This window comes from Polyodon spathula, chromosome 6, assembly GCF_017654505.1.
Source record: "Polyodon spathula isolate WHYD16114869_AA chromosome 6, ASM1765450v1, whole genome shotgun sequence".
Taxonomy (NCBI): domain Eukaryota; kingdom Metazoa; phylum Chordata; class Actinopteri; order Acipenseriformes; family Polyodontidae; genus Polyodon; species Polyodon spathula.
The window spans coordinates 66,374,427-66,389,251 of NC_054539.1; the positions used below are offsets into that span (position 1 = coordinate 66,374,427).

Consider the following 14,825-nt stretch of genomic DNA (forward strand, 5'->3'; position numbering starts at 1 on the left):
CAAAATGTTACCCATGGGATCCTGTGCCCTTCTGTTTATTTGTCTTTTTTTTATTCCATTCTTGCTAGAATCAGAAGTCCATCCTGCTACTCAAGTCTCCAAAAGGTGGTGTGAGCATTAGAACTAAGAGCAGAAGAACAAGAGGACCTGGCACTGTTTTAATCCTAGTACAGTCACTGACCCACTGTGTGACCTGTATACACTTTTGCCTTCACTTTAAAACTTACTGCTAGCAAGGTGTCACATTGATAAATCATTTGAAGAGAAAATATGTGTTTGTTTTGCAAACTGATGCCAGAAACACTGAGATGATGTCAGGATCTGTATTAGCCAGTGATTAGAAATATGGCATGTGGGTTATAGTGTGCATTGGCTGACATGTTTAACATGTCACAAGCTCCTGCAGCCATCCTCTTTTCCCTCATGTCTGTAGTTGCATGTAATGTTTGCAATTCCTTGATGATGGGTTTTTAGTATGGGCAACTCCAGTGTCATACAAAGAAGCTATGACTAGTCAGGCACCTACTGTACAATCATGCCCCTTGAAAAATGACATCTTTACGGTACCTGTTTAAGAGCTACCAGCTAACAGCTAACTTCTTAATGTGTTGAACAGTTGTTCACATGGTGTGTCACGCACAGTAATGCAGGAGGTCAGACACAGAACCAGTTCAGTCGTGGAATACTTGGTGGCTTTCTGGCCATATCATAGGCTAAACTCATTCCAAAAACATAGGAGTTTACTACAGTATCTTCCCCATGGTTGTACTATTCATTTACCATAGTTTACCCAGGCTTACCATGTTTATTAACATGCTTGCTATTTTTTACTAAGCTTACTAATGTTTTACTATGCTTTATTAAACGTTGCTATGCTTTGAATATGGTACATTTTTTATAATATTGTATCTTACTGGCTATGTTTGTGGTTATTGATGTGACTTTGCACACTTTTTTTTTTACTTAACATTCCCTTAATATTTGTGAGAATTAATTTGGGCTAGGTATGTCAAGCTACCTTAATATTTAAAATGTGTAATAAAAGGATGGTGCTTTAGAGTCAGTAGAACAGAGGCATGTCTGTGACGCATGAAAGTTTCTCTCCTAATTAACAGATGCTATATTCATAATTGTACTATACTGTAAATCATATGAAATATATATTTACTTTTTAAAACATTACAGTAAAAATACACCCTATTTTTTTTTTCCAATTCAATTAATATATTTGTAAAAGATCTAGAATATGACAGCAGAGGCATTTATTGTGGTGTCTGATCTTTTACTGCCATCTTCCAATGTGCACATCATAATTCTGGAGGTCTACATATAGAGATTGTGATAAAACTTTCTGAGGACCTTCTCTAGCTGTTTTTAAGCATGTCATAATTAGTATTTTGCATTGATACAATTTCATCATCAGTGTGCGTTTTTATTTTATTACTTATCATTATCTGTGTGTGCGCATATGGTATGTGTGTGGTGCGCATTAAAGTGAAGGACTACAGTGCACTGATAAATGAGAGCCGCCATGTAGGCAGTGAGAATACAGGACTCACATTTGACTTTTTCATCACTTCCACCACAGAACAATAGAGAAGCCCCTGCTGCTTTATATTCTGTCCCTTTGACCCCCCTTGGTGTGTATCGAGCTCAATCCCAGCTGGTAAAATACAGCAGAATATGTATTAGCAAGAAACTTATAGATAGTATCTAGCATCACAGTACTTCACAACACAGGCCTGAGAAACATGTACATGGTTCTAAGTACGATTTTAAGTGACTTTTCAATGTTGCAGGAGTTTCCATGTTTTAATAAATAAAATTGAAAGTTGCATAGAGGGTTATGTGTGTGTGGGTATGTCACAGAGACGGCCGAAGTGGGCGGCGTCAGAACCAGGAAAGGTAAGGCAATACACAAAACACAGGACGGATGAAATGAAGTGATGAAGACGCCTGTTGGCGCCGGTTTAATACAAAATAAAAGGTTTATTACAAACACGAAAAACACAGGACACGGCACTCTACGCCAAAATAAAGACAAACGAAAACAGACTAAACTTAACAAAACGGTGCACGGACAGACACTGACAAACACGGTGAGCAGATACTTTCTCCTCTTATCATTACTACGACTACTGCTTATTTCCTCCGTCTCCAATCCCGTTCTCCGCTCACCGAACACCCAACCGCCAGTATGTGACAACGTGCATCTATATATACTATTGTGCTGGGATTCAATTACCAATTAATTATTCACTTGAATCCCAGCACGTGAATTAATAAAGTGCAATTCCCCGTGCTCACATATTACTACATTTTACTTGCACGTGAAGTGCTGTGCAATCCTCGTGCCTAAATACACATATACATTTTTAAACACTCGTGTTACACAGACCCGTTTATATCCCGTGTACCAATGTCTATACACCAACATTTAAACACACCACACGCAACACATAACAGATAATATACACAGGGGCGGGCACTTTGTTACAGGGTATCATGCCCAACCTACCAAAGTAAGTGTAAACTGCTGGCAATCATTTGAAATGTTTTTTTGATTTAGGTAGTAGAGAGTCGGTTAGTGTTGCATTACGATTATCCAAAATGGCAAACCAATCATTCTCCTGCAATGATCACCAGCTTGTTTGAATCCATAATAAGCAGCATAATTAACATGAAGCTGAGTAAAATTTGCAAAAACAAACATGACCCCGTTTTAAAGAGGCAGTGCAGCACATGCTGTACTAGACATCTCAGCAAAAGCCTGTTTCTAAATAAATAGAAAAATAAATAAACGTGAAGCTTTGCACCTAGCTCTCCAGAAAAGCAACTCACCCATAATGACTGTGATAGGCATGGCTGAGCCCAGATGTTTAACTCAGCAAAGCTCCATTTACTTTAATCTGTATATTGTCTTTTGAAACAACGTACAGTCTGCATTTTAACAACCGATAAGAAGTGCTTAATAATGAAAGAATAAGCACTTGCTTACTGGAGATACAAAAGGAAAGCCTTTCCTGTAATTGCCACAATACTGACTGATAACACTGTGTGAAAAGAACCACTGCACAGTCATCTGTGGATCTGATTCTGGAGATAGGATCCTCTGATTTCCGAAAGGGTAGAATCCTGCATATTAATGCATATATAGCAAAGTATATTGTAAAAACGATTATTTCTGTGTTGTGTTTTTAAGGTTAAATAGTGAAAACTGCTTAACAGAATCACTGGGTAATTGAATCAACTGCATATTGTAATAAAACATTTTAAAAAATCGTCCATTGCTGTTCCACCTTTACAGAACTTACTGTTTTATGTATTAAAAATGCATGCAAAGCTATAAACATGCACCGTACTTATTTATTTTTATTCTTTATTACCAAAGCAAGAACAAGATGCGTTTTTTTTTTATTGGTTTAATATGGATTTAAATATTGTGAGATTGACCCAGGTTTTGTAGTGTAGTTTGCAGTATATATATATTTTTTCCTGTTGTTTCTGCTTTTTTCTAGTGAAGCATCACGTTAATGGAAAGAGGACTGTGGGGCCGTTCCCTGAGGGACTGCAGATGGCCATGTTTGGTGAGTGATCCGTACTGAAAGAGGGAGACTGACAGCAGAAGGTGTTGCGTAATTAGTCCACAACGCATTAATCAGGGCACCCCCCCCCCCCCCCCCCCCCCCCCCCCCCCACCCCATTTTTTTTTCCAAAAGTTTTTTCAAAAAAAGAAGAGAAAAAAAGGGGGGAAATCAACTACTATTATGATCAGAAATAATTGTAACACGTCAGTTAGTTAGTTCTTATTGTTTTTGTCTGATTCCTCGCCCCAGATAAAATTATTATACAGAGATTCCAGGCAGGAATTGAATAGCTTTTATGAAGGTCTTCTTTTTACACATAATATTTTATTTTAAAGTTGCTCACAAATTACTGTGCTACGTGGCATTTCCGAGTTTGTTTAACCCTGTCGACTTGACATCAATTGAGCAAACTGGTCACACGGCAGGATATAGGTTAAATGATATAAACCAGGATTTAAATACTGTTAAAATATTGTTCTTTTAACCCCTTCAGGACCAAATGTTTTTGAAGAGAATTTCCCCCACGATAATGTATGGCACTTATAATAACCTCAACGAGAACAAAAGCACTCCATTAATATCACGTAAATATAATAGTGGTCCCTAAAGGATTAAACACAATCAAATATGTGGTAGATGTCTTGTTGAAAGGTGAAGAGAAGAAGTGACATTGCTCATAATAACCTTTCCTAATTGTGTGCAATGGCAATGCAGTGGTTCTGTACTGAGGGGCAAGGGTAGCACAAGGGAAGCTACTGTACAGGTTTGTCATTAACTTTGTCAAATTGTAAATACTCAATCATACACACAGTATTAAGTAATACTGATAATAAACTTGATTTATGGCAGGGTTTCCCAATCATAATTTTTGAGAGCTCTTTCACTCCAAATGGAATAGGTAAAATGGAATAATTAACTCATGTCTGGCCTAGAGATGGAGGTGAAAAACATGGTTGGAACAAAGCTCTGGACTGGAAGTTTGTGCACATGGTCTGAATGTCAGTGTTCAGAAATGTCAGCGTAGTCCTGAGCAGTGCGTTATTATTGCTAACTAAAGCTCATGCCCATAAGAGTACCATGATTTTATAATAAAACCAAGTACATTCACTTCCAAAATGGAATTATATTGTATCTTTTTTGATTTGTAACAAAGGCATGGGCTGTTTCTGGGGAGCTGAGAGAAAATTCTGGAGACAAAAAGGTGTCTCTTCCACACAGGTGGGCTATGCTGGTGGATACACACCTAACCCATCCAATGAGGAGGTCTGTTCAGATATGTAAGTGATGCAGAATTATATAAAATGTATTCACAGCAATAACAAAGTGCTAATCCCTAAAAGTTGCATCATATAGTTCATATTCACTTAGAAAAATGCTCAGAGACAGTTAAAAGCCTAATCTGTTTCAAATTAACAATTTTTCTCTGGAATATTTGAAATTACTTAGGGGAGGAATTTAAAAAGCTTCTTATTTGGAACCCATGTAGGAGTTCCTATGTAACTCAGTTTAAAGGTTCCATTAGGAGGGTCGAACATAGTTTCATTGTGTTCTGGAAAGATGCTCCCTTCGTTGGCAGAGGAAGAGCCTACCTTCCTCTGCTGCTGCACCTAGGCTGTGCTGCTCCTTAGAGAGCGGCTGTGTTTTCTAGAGTGGAAATGGATCCAGGGTAAACAGAGGATTAATGGCTGGCAGGGTGCCTGGGTACGAGAAACACAGTAACATTGGAATAATGCAGACTTACTAATTTTAAAGGTCATAGATTTATATTTTTTTTTTACTTTGCTTAAGCCATTTACCTACCTTGTTGATGAATCATAATGTAGGCAAAGCACTATAAACGCCTTAAAAAAAGGGGGGGGGGGGGGGGGGGGGGGGGGGGGTCAAACAACAATACGTTTATTATTTATCTATTTTCTTACTTGATAATACTCTCCGAACCAATTTGCTTTCAATTACGTTTATACAATTACAAGTTTAAATCTCTGTGTTGGCATTACACAGCGTTGTATTGCTGCTAAAGTTTGCTTTAATATCTAATAAATGTAAACATTAAAGTGATAGAGCCCTTCCAAAGTCAAGGGCTCTGTCGCTATTAGAAAATGATTTATTTCTTTATTTTCTCTTAAAAAAAACACTTTAAAACGTATATTTACCTTAAACTTCTGATATTTTGCCAAGTAACGTTCCGTTGAGGAAAATAGTCCCTAACATAATTAGAATATAAAAACGACATACACGTAGAGAAAACGTTATTATTATTATTATTATTATTATTATTATTATTATTATTATTATTATATTGATAACATATTTATTTATTAGGGTCTTACTATTTCTTATTATAATTTATCTGGACATGTGCAATTATTGAATAGTCCGTGTAGTATTGAGTTTGACTCGAAACTTGTTGTTGGAGGTGGGGCGTCATTCAAGAAGGCAGGGAGTGGATTTGGCCGGTTTAGAAAGAATTGAAACAGGGTTGGGTGTTTGATTGGCTGATTTTGAGGGAGGATGTTGTTTGGATCCAGCCGATGACAGAATTGTGGACCAATTGTGTCTTCCCTGTTGATTTGTTGCCCAGTAGCTGCGAATTGAGCCTTCATTACGGTGTCCTGTCACATACATGATTTCCCTTGTCTCTAGACCAGCGTCAGAAAGTATGTTTAGGTAGCTTTTTATGTTATAAGATTAGTTGTAGATTAGAATGTTAAGGAAAAAGCCGGTATTTGTGCGTGGATTGATTTTAAAATATAATTCACAGTTAAGCACTTCAACGTTCCAGCGGGCATTTATGCAAAATAGAAGCCCGGTAGATCTGGAAGCTGATAAGCTGTTCACACTTTTCTAATTATTAATATACAGAAATAACTGTTTTTTTTTTTATTTAATAAAATGTACCACCAGTGAAAACAGTACTGGAATCAGCAAAAAAAAAAAAAAATACAGCATTAGAAACTGTATATCATAAAATTATATGAAAGAGTACCGAGCTGACTGAATATAACACCATTTGAATGTGGTATTAAAGCCATACCATTTGTTCGGTATTGAGGGTGTAAACTATGAACATGGCTACTGCCAGACATAGCTGGCGTACTTCATGTTTTTCAAATGCTGATTTATTCAGGGACATTCTGTAAAGTCAGGAAAGGTGCAGGTATTATACCTCTGAGTTCTGCTAAGCTGAGAATCTTAAAGCTGAAAATCTTAAATGCTTTCTACTGTATTAGGAAAACAGATTTAAAATAGCTCTATCTAGTTCAACAAAAGAACCGCCCACATTTTCAGTTCATATTAGCAGTACTACTATCTTGAATAAAAAACATCTTCATTTCAAAACAGTAATAGTACCTTTTTCTATTGGCATTGACTGTACTGCATTGAGTATTATTGTCTAGATTTCATAGATGGGGATGCAAATGAGGTGACGATGAACCCCAGACAGTGCCATATGACAAATAGTTTCCAGAATTTAATTATCCAGTAATGAGAAATGTTTACTTCATGTGCTAAATAACATCCTATACAGGTCATTCACATAATATTGCTAAATTGTTTGATTTTTCCCCCTATTCCGTAGGCCTTTCTTCATCCCCATCTCCCTTCACTTTTTTTTCTCGCACATTGGATATAATTTAAATGTTCCTAATGTTCAAGAAACCTGCTGGAGGATTGATACAGCTGTGGGGATTCAATTATACATGGCCTGGAGTGTTTTTTTAATAATAAAGCTGTATCACAGCTGATTTTTTCTTTTCAGTTTCAAAATTGATTAAAAAAAAAGAATATATGTAATAAATGGATGAGAAGTGACAATCTGACATTAGTGTTTGTAACTATCTACCAACTGGACAAACTGTTATTGTAACATTACATAAGTTTAACCATATTATAGTTTTAGGAGGATTGTAGATATTTGATATTATTCCTAAACAGAATTATTCGCTGTTTTTTATTTCTAAATTAAATGAAAAATAATGAAATCACATCTTGTCACAAGACAAGACACCTGCGATGTTGACACGTCAACTTTCTTGCCACAGGAGACTCCAGCGCCTTCAAGAGTTCAACCAGTGTAATAACACACTCACCGCACCACTCTGTGCTACCTGAACCTTGCTCTGAAAAGCGATCTCCATTCATCATTTGAAAATACTGTGTCCCAATTAAATGCAGTGACATCTCAATTACATGACATAAATAGCATTGGTAAGAACCGTCTCCCAGAGTTCTGTCCCATTTAAACAGAAATCCTAATTGTCAGTGTTCTGATTTAGGTGGCACCGACTGAACTAAAATTAACTAACTGTTGAAATAATTATTCGTAATAACATGGTATGTGCTTTTCTGTTGAATTGCTCTGACTGTGGTTTCATTGATGAAGCAACAGTTTTCTGTAGATTTGTAGCACAAACTGTGGATTCATAAATCAACAATATATCTGCCCCACACATAACTTTTAGTTAGAAGATTGGTAACATTACCATGAAAGATCAGAATAGATCAAAGGGTGGCGTAAAATACAACAAACTGCATAATGAACAACAAATGTATTAGGCAGTGGTGTTGCTTCAAAGACCCACAGAAAAGAAAGTCATTAACAAAATGACTGTCTGCTCCTCAAGCGTGTCTTTCTCTGTGTTTTTTTCTTTTCATTAAGTCTGTTTTACCATCCAGGCAGTTCTGTAGTGAGGCAAAATAGAAAAAAATGTTAATCCCGGAAGAGCTGAACGTCAAAATTACCAGATACAGTATATCTATATGGCAAAGATGGATTTGGTGTTTACTGTTGTCAATATAATGTAATGTAACACTGCTAATGTAATAGAGGTAGAAAGAGATGAACTGCATTGGCAGGTATCACCAAAGGATTAGGTTGTAGAGAGTGCCAAACTGCAAGATACACAGTAAGAGAATAAATAAGGCAACTTCACAGCACATTCAAAAACATTTTATGTATCAAGCTTAATACAAACCCCAGAGATGGATTTTATACAGTAATAAGCATACACCTTTAAGATTGAATAAAGAGTTCATACCTTGAATCTTTTCTAAAGAACTGAGATAGAAGGAAGACTCAGGGATTGGAATGCTTTAATACAGCACTATTCAGGCTGTTTGCCATAGTACACATTTTTGCTGAATATTTTGTTCAATTGATATATGTAATGAACAAAGTAAAATCTATCTAATTTAAATTCCACCCACAGCAGGCCTTTCCTGAAGAATGCCAGGCATACAATGCAAACAGAATATCTGCAACAGCTGCAGTGTCCCACATTATTGCTCGGTTTAATGACAAACTTTTCAACGTCAAGTCTCAAAGTCTTTTTCAATGTCATCAGTGCTCGTAATTAGTTTTTACACAAAAACATAATTTCTTAATTTTGGATTACTACATTCTTCCTTCCACAGTTTAGTCTCTATTCTCTGCTTTATCAGTTTGAAAATATATATTTGTAATTGTTCTATTCAAAGAAAATAGAAATGTTGTGCTATTACTTGCCCTGCTATTACAATATAATGTAATTATACATCCTCAAGCACATTTTTTTAAAATACTGAACATTTTAACTACAACACATATATATTCAGCATGGGTTTATGAGGCAATACCTTTGTAACTGGATGAAGGAGTGAAATCCTATGTTGCTGTGGATATATCACTTGAAGTTGGAATAAATTAACAAAATGGAGGGCTAAAAACCAAACACGAAATCAGATTATCATTTCACCCAATCAAATTAAATGCAAATGAGGTGTGCTTTTAATTAGGGAAAGTTCATTTTAGGTTGAGAAATGTAACCCTTTCAAGCATAATGTCACCAAAAATGGGATTTCGCAGCAAGATTTCATATTGGTTGCAGCAGACAATATCAATGCATTATCTGACATTAGGGTGACACATTTCTGCAATTATTTTTCCTTTGACTTTATGTTTTGATGGGTTTACGCTGGGCAGCTTTGAGTCACAATTTGAGGATGTAAAGCTGTTTGAAGTTATTATACAGTATAAATATATCAGTTAATCCTTTTCAACACAAAATAAGACATTCATGACTCAAGTTTTTATTTATTTGCATGCAGTGGTCTGATTGGGCCTGCTAAATCTGTGTGGGCCCCACCGACTTTACATTTTAGTTTTTTTTTATACTTTCGCCTCTGCCTTTTCATATCTTTACAAATAAAACTTCATCATGCTGTAGTCAAACCAGACACATAATGGAAAGGCTTCTTTTTTTTTTTTTTACAGAACAAAGTGAATTTATTATACTTTTTTTGCATGGCACATTCAAAAAAATTATGTATTAGTCATTTTTAAACTGCTTTTCAATGCTTTTTGTATACTTCCAAACATTTGTTTTCTTTTGAATATTCATAAACGTTTTCTCCCCATTCCTCATCCACTAAAAATATAATATTTGAATTTAGTTTTTGATCAAGCTAGTAGTTACTATGCCCAGCAATTGCCACAATAATCAGACTTAGATTGGCCAACATAATCAGGTGATAATGTGTTTGTGAAGTGACAGAGAACAACGGTTAACCGTTATTTGATCCTCCTGACATCTAAACATCTGTTGTATCCTAGGATACAGTGTAGGGCGGCTTATTACAATGTCAGAGTCAAATGATTGTGTATTTCCTATAAAGTAATATCAGGATCATGTTGAATAATTGAATAATAAAAATTCAGAATAAACCGGAAACCCTGAACACTAAATATAATATAAAGTGTGTTTAATCATTAAAATAAGAATTGTACAATAGCAGTATTAGTACACTAAACTTAAATAATACCTGACACAATAGAACTTGCCAGACACTCTGAACAGTTATGTAAAACTAATTGCTCAGAAAAATACATTGCGGTGTAATAATAATGTAATAACTGGGTAACTACTAATGTGTCTTACTCTTACACTGTAGCTACAGGTTGAATAAGAATGCAAATAAATGGATATGACATGGGCTATAGTGTTATCATTACATCAGGTAACAACACATTTTTCACCAGGCCATTTCCATGTAATGGCACACAAGTTACCAAGTATGACCAAAACCATTGGTAATTACATGCTTATTACCATGTAATTACACATTTATTCATGTCCTGTAATCTAGTTTAAAAGTTTTTTTTGTTTGTTTTTTTTAATTCCTCATATGCAAATTTTGCAGTTAATTAGCTTGGGTCACTTAAAAATCAAAACCAAAATTATTCCTAATGCATTCATTTGTAATAAATTATCTTTTCCAAAATTGCAATCGTAAAGAAATCATATGTGGTATTTATATAACACAGTTATCAAAATGATCTCTTAGTGAAATGCGGTGACCACACACAAAAAATAACATTTTAAAGCCCATTAAAAGGTATTAGGCAACAAATAGAGTTGTTATATTTACCCATTGCTTCTTTCCTAGATAAAACTGGTCACACTGTGTTTGAGTGGCGTACAGTGCAGGAAAAATCTGTTTTAAAAAGGTACTGAAGGTGTTTTGGGAGAGCCATAACCCTACACAAGGAATAGGATTTCATTATTTATCATTAGACTCAGGTTTGGGGTCAATTCCTTTTTTTCTACTCCAATTCTATTTCCAATTTCTTTTTAAAATCAGTTCCCAATTTCAATTCCAATTCCCATTCCTTTTACGACAGGCTTTATTGAGCAAAAATGCATTCAACTTGTCAAGCACATGTACAACATGTCAACAATACATGCAATTACACAACTACAATACAAACATATCAAATCAATTCAACTTGCTGTTACAACGAATCATCATCAGCTGCTCAAATTTAGAGTCTGTCAGGTTACACCTTTCTGGGCGGAAAAGTTTCCCTGCAATGCTAAACAACCTCTCAACAGGTGCTGATGAAGCAGGTATCGCCAGGTACTTGCAGGCCAGCTTGGCAAGGGCAGGGTACCTGTGTCTGTTCTCCTTCCAGAAAGTGAGTGGCTCAGAGTCCTCTGCAACAATTGCCTGAGTGAGGTAGTCTTGAACCTCTGGGTGGAGAGAGGGAGGAGTCTGTGCTGAAACTGTGGCTAACTTCCTGCTGCTCATGAATTCTATGAGCCTCAGCCGCTTTGCAGATGGAGATGGAGGTGACGACTCACTGGAGGGTGTAGGAGGATTGATAGCTGATGCTTTGCTGCTCAGAAGGTCTCTTACACCAAGAATCTCTTCCTCAGTGCACCAGTCTAACTTGAAGCGAGGATCTAGGGTGGTGGCAAGTCTGAAGTTCTCCAGGGACTCATAAGGTGCAAGCCTCTTCTCCACAGCAATCTGCAGTGTGGCAACAAGTTTCCAGTCGTAGGTACGCCCAAGACTTTGGAGTCGATGACGCAGCACCCTAATACAAATAATTACCATACTGGAGGTGGCAACTTTCTCCCCTTGAACTGAGTCAATGGCATCCTGAAAGGGCTGCAGGATCTCACAGAGCTCGGTAGCTATCTTCTTATCATGTGGTGTGAGCTTGTCTGGGAAGTGAAGCTGATCCAACACTGAGTCAGGTACACGAAGAAGGGAGCATAGCATCTTCAATTGGCTATTCCAGCATGTAGCATTGGCTAGGACAAACTTCAGAGAGGACTCCAGGATCTGTGTGGCAGTAGTTGACTTCCGAACATGGGAAATTAAGTTGGCGACCTTAGCGATGACAGTGCGCATCTGACCTGCCTCCTTAAGCCCATCCTTAACCGTCAGCTGGAGAGTGTGAGCAAAGCAGGAGCTGCGTTCACGGGGGAGATAAACAAATTCATCAGTGACAGCCACTTCTTCACCCCCTGCTTCAGGCTCATCTTCTACTTGAGCAAGGTCTTCCATCCCAGGCAAGATGAAATCCTTCACCATATTGGCTGCATTGTCAGTTACAATGGTTGAGACACGACGGGCAAGGTTGTAGCAGGCAATGGTCTCCTGGTACACATGGCGGATGTTGTCTGCTGTATGGGATCCCTTAAACCTCTTGCAGGCAACCATGATGCTGTGTATGGTATAATCCAAGATGTAGTGGCCAGTTATCCTGATGAAGGAATGCATATCTCTACTACTAAAGATGTCAATGGTGAGACACATATCCTGGGCCTGCTGCATCTTCAGTTTCAGATCCGCCTGGACTGCTGCAGAGCGCCGAGGTAGAAGTGTGTAGCTGAGATGTTTGCGGCTGGGAATGGTGTAGTTGGGCTCTGCAGTGGCCATAAGCTCACGGAAGGCAGCACTATCCACAATAGAGAAAGGTATGAGGTCACTGGCAATGAAGTTGAGGAGGCAGTTGGTGAGCCTAAGCTGACGGGGATTTGTATCCTTCCATTTCGTGGTTACCGTAAAGGAGGATGCAGATGGCTGAATGGCGTTAGTATATGATGATGAAGATGGTCTGTTGATCAGCTCAGTAGAGATAGAAGGATGCTTTCTCTGAAAATACACAAACATAATGATCAATACAAATTACAAAACTTTATGAAAGTTCACTCGGTTAGCTCTCTCTTAATCATTCGCAGCTGAATAAAAAACACAAATATCAGATTATTAACAGGGTGAACTTACCTTCATGTGCCTCTTCAGGTTGGATGATGTTGCCTTGATGTTAGCTGATATACATGAATTACAGTGTTTGCACTTGTATTGCAAGTTGCCAGTTGTTGTGGTGCTTGTGGGGGCCAGAAAGTGGCCCATAACTGCCAGTTTCGTAGCCTTAGGAGTGGCTGGCATACTGATTGTTTACAATATTGACTTTTTTGTCGCACAGCAAATCACAGATCATGAATGACACCACAATCAACACTAACTTCTTATATACTGCCAGCTAAATCAACTTGAGTTAAACCAATCAGTGGCGTCTTCAAAGGGCTGCAGGATATCACAGAGCTCAGTAGATGCTGTGTCTTCATCTCTTATGGTGTATCTTCAATTGACTGTTCCAGTGTGTAGCTTTGGCTAGGAGAAGCTTCAGAGACTGCAGGATCTCTGTGGACTTCCTGACATGCGAAATGAAGTTGGCGATCTTTGCAATGACAGTGTGCATCTGGCCAGCCTCCTTAAGCCCATCCTTAACCGCCAGCTGGAGAGTGTGAGCAAAGCAGCAGCTGCGTTCAGGGGGAGGTAATCAAATCCATCAGTGACAGTCACAATTGAACAATTGCAGCAATTATTATGTCTCTAAAATATCAATTCCAATTCCAATTCCTTTGAAGGACTTGAAATTGGAATTGATTAAAAGGGAAAGGGAATGGGGGTGGAAATGGGAATTGATTTTAAAAAGGAATTGGAAATTGAAATGTAATTAAAAAAAAAAAAAGAAAAAGGAATTGACCCCCAAGCTGACAAAAGAATCACCCAAATAAATTGACAATTGTGATTGATACATACAGCAGTTGCCATGGTTTTATTTGACATTGTGCTGTTTCTGAATATAGCTTATGTCTCACATGGACGGTCACAGTCGTTGCAAGGATAAAACTTACCTTTTGACTTGCAGTAGCTTTTGAGCTGTGCAGTAAACTCAGATCATAAACATACATTGAAAGCCAAAGAGAGGCAGTTAACATCCAAACCTGAACAGAGAAGTCCTCCTAAGATATGCTTTGATTTTTTTTTTTATTTGTTTCATACATTTAATCTTGTCTTCAAGATATCAAGATTCCCCATTGATTTTATTTTCAACTCCTAATCCTGCCTAACTGCATCCAGTTTACACACCTGAATTCACAAAAGATTGCTAATGGCTCTACACAAACAGACTGGATATCCAGAACCTTCATTAATTAATTGCTTAAAACAGAATTTGGACAATGATATATTATATTATATGCAAATGTAGTCAGAACACAAATCTGTTTTCCAGTTGAACACACATTTAAGGATAGCAAATACATAATTTAGGAATAAGAAATACATGTACTTTATTACATTATGTATATGTATATTGTTATTTCTGTCTTTAAACGTCTGTGCAATTGTTTCCACTGTTAAATTATTATATCTTTTTGGAGCAGCAGTGTTCCACATTCATGTTACCTTTTGTGTTACAAAATATCCCTCAAGGCTGAGTGTGAGCTGTCCTTAGTCTTTTTTTTTGGCTTTCCATTTTGTTTATATTCTTAACTGCAGACATACACTTACCCATACTTCTACTCAGTAAATGAAAAAAAATCTTACAGAAATCATAGAATTCACAGGCTCTCGTGAATTCACAGGCTCCCGCGGAATTCACAGGTTCCTGCGGAATTC

General features: G+C 37.2%; 1 protein-coding gene across 1 annotated transcript; it reads right to left on the bottom strand.

The window, feature by feature from the left end:
* Window positions 1-11,342: 11,342 nt before the first annotated feature.
* LOC121317731 (zinc finger BED domain-containing protein 4-like) lies at window positions 11,343-13,733 on the bottom strand. Its single transcript, XM_041253877.1, has 2 exons — window positions 13,143-13,733; window positions 11,343-13,010 (listed from the first exon to the last, which is right to left on the bottom strand). Exons 1-2 carry the CDS (start codon window positions 13,305-13,307, stop codon window positions 11,343-11,345), a joined length of 1,833 nt encoding a protein of 610 aa, XP_041109811.1. The 5' UTR covers window positions 13,308-13,733.
* Between the last annotated feature and the right edge of the window lie 1,092 nt (window positions 13,734-14,825).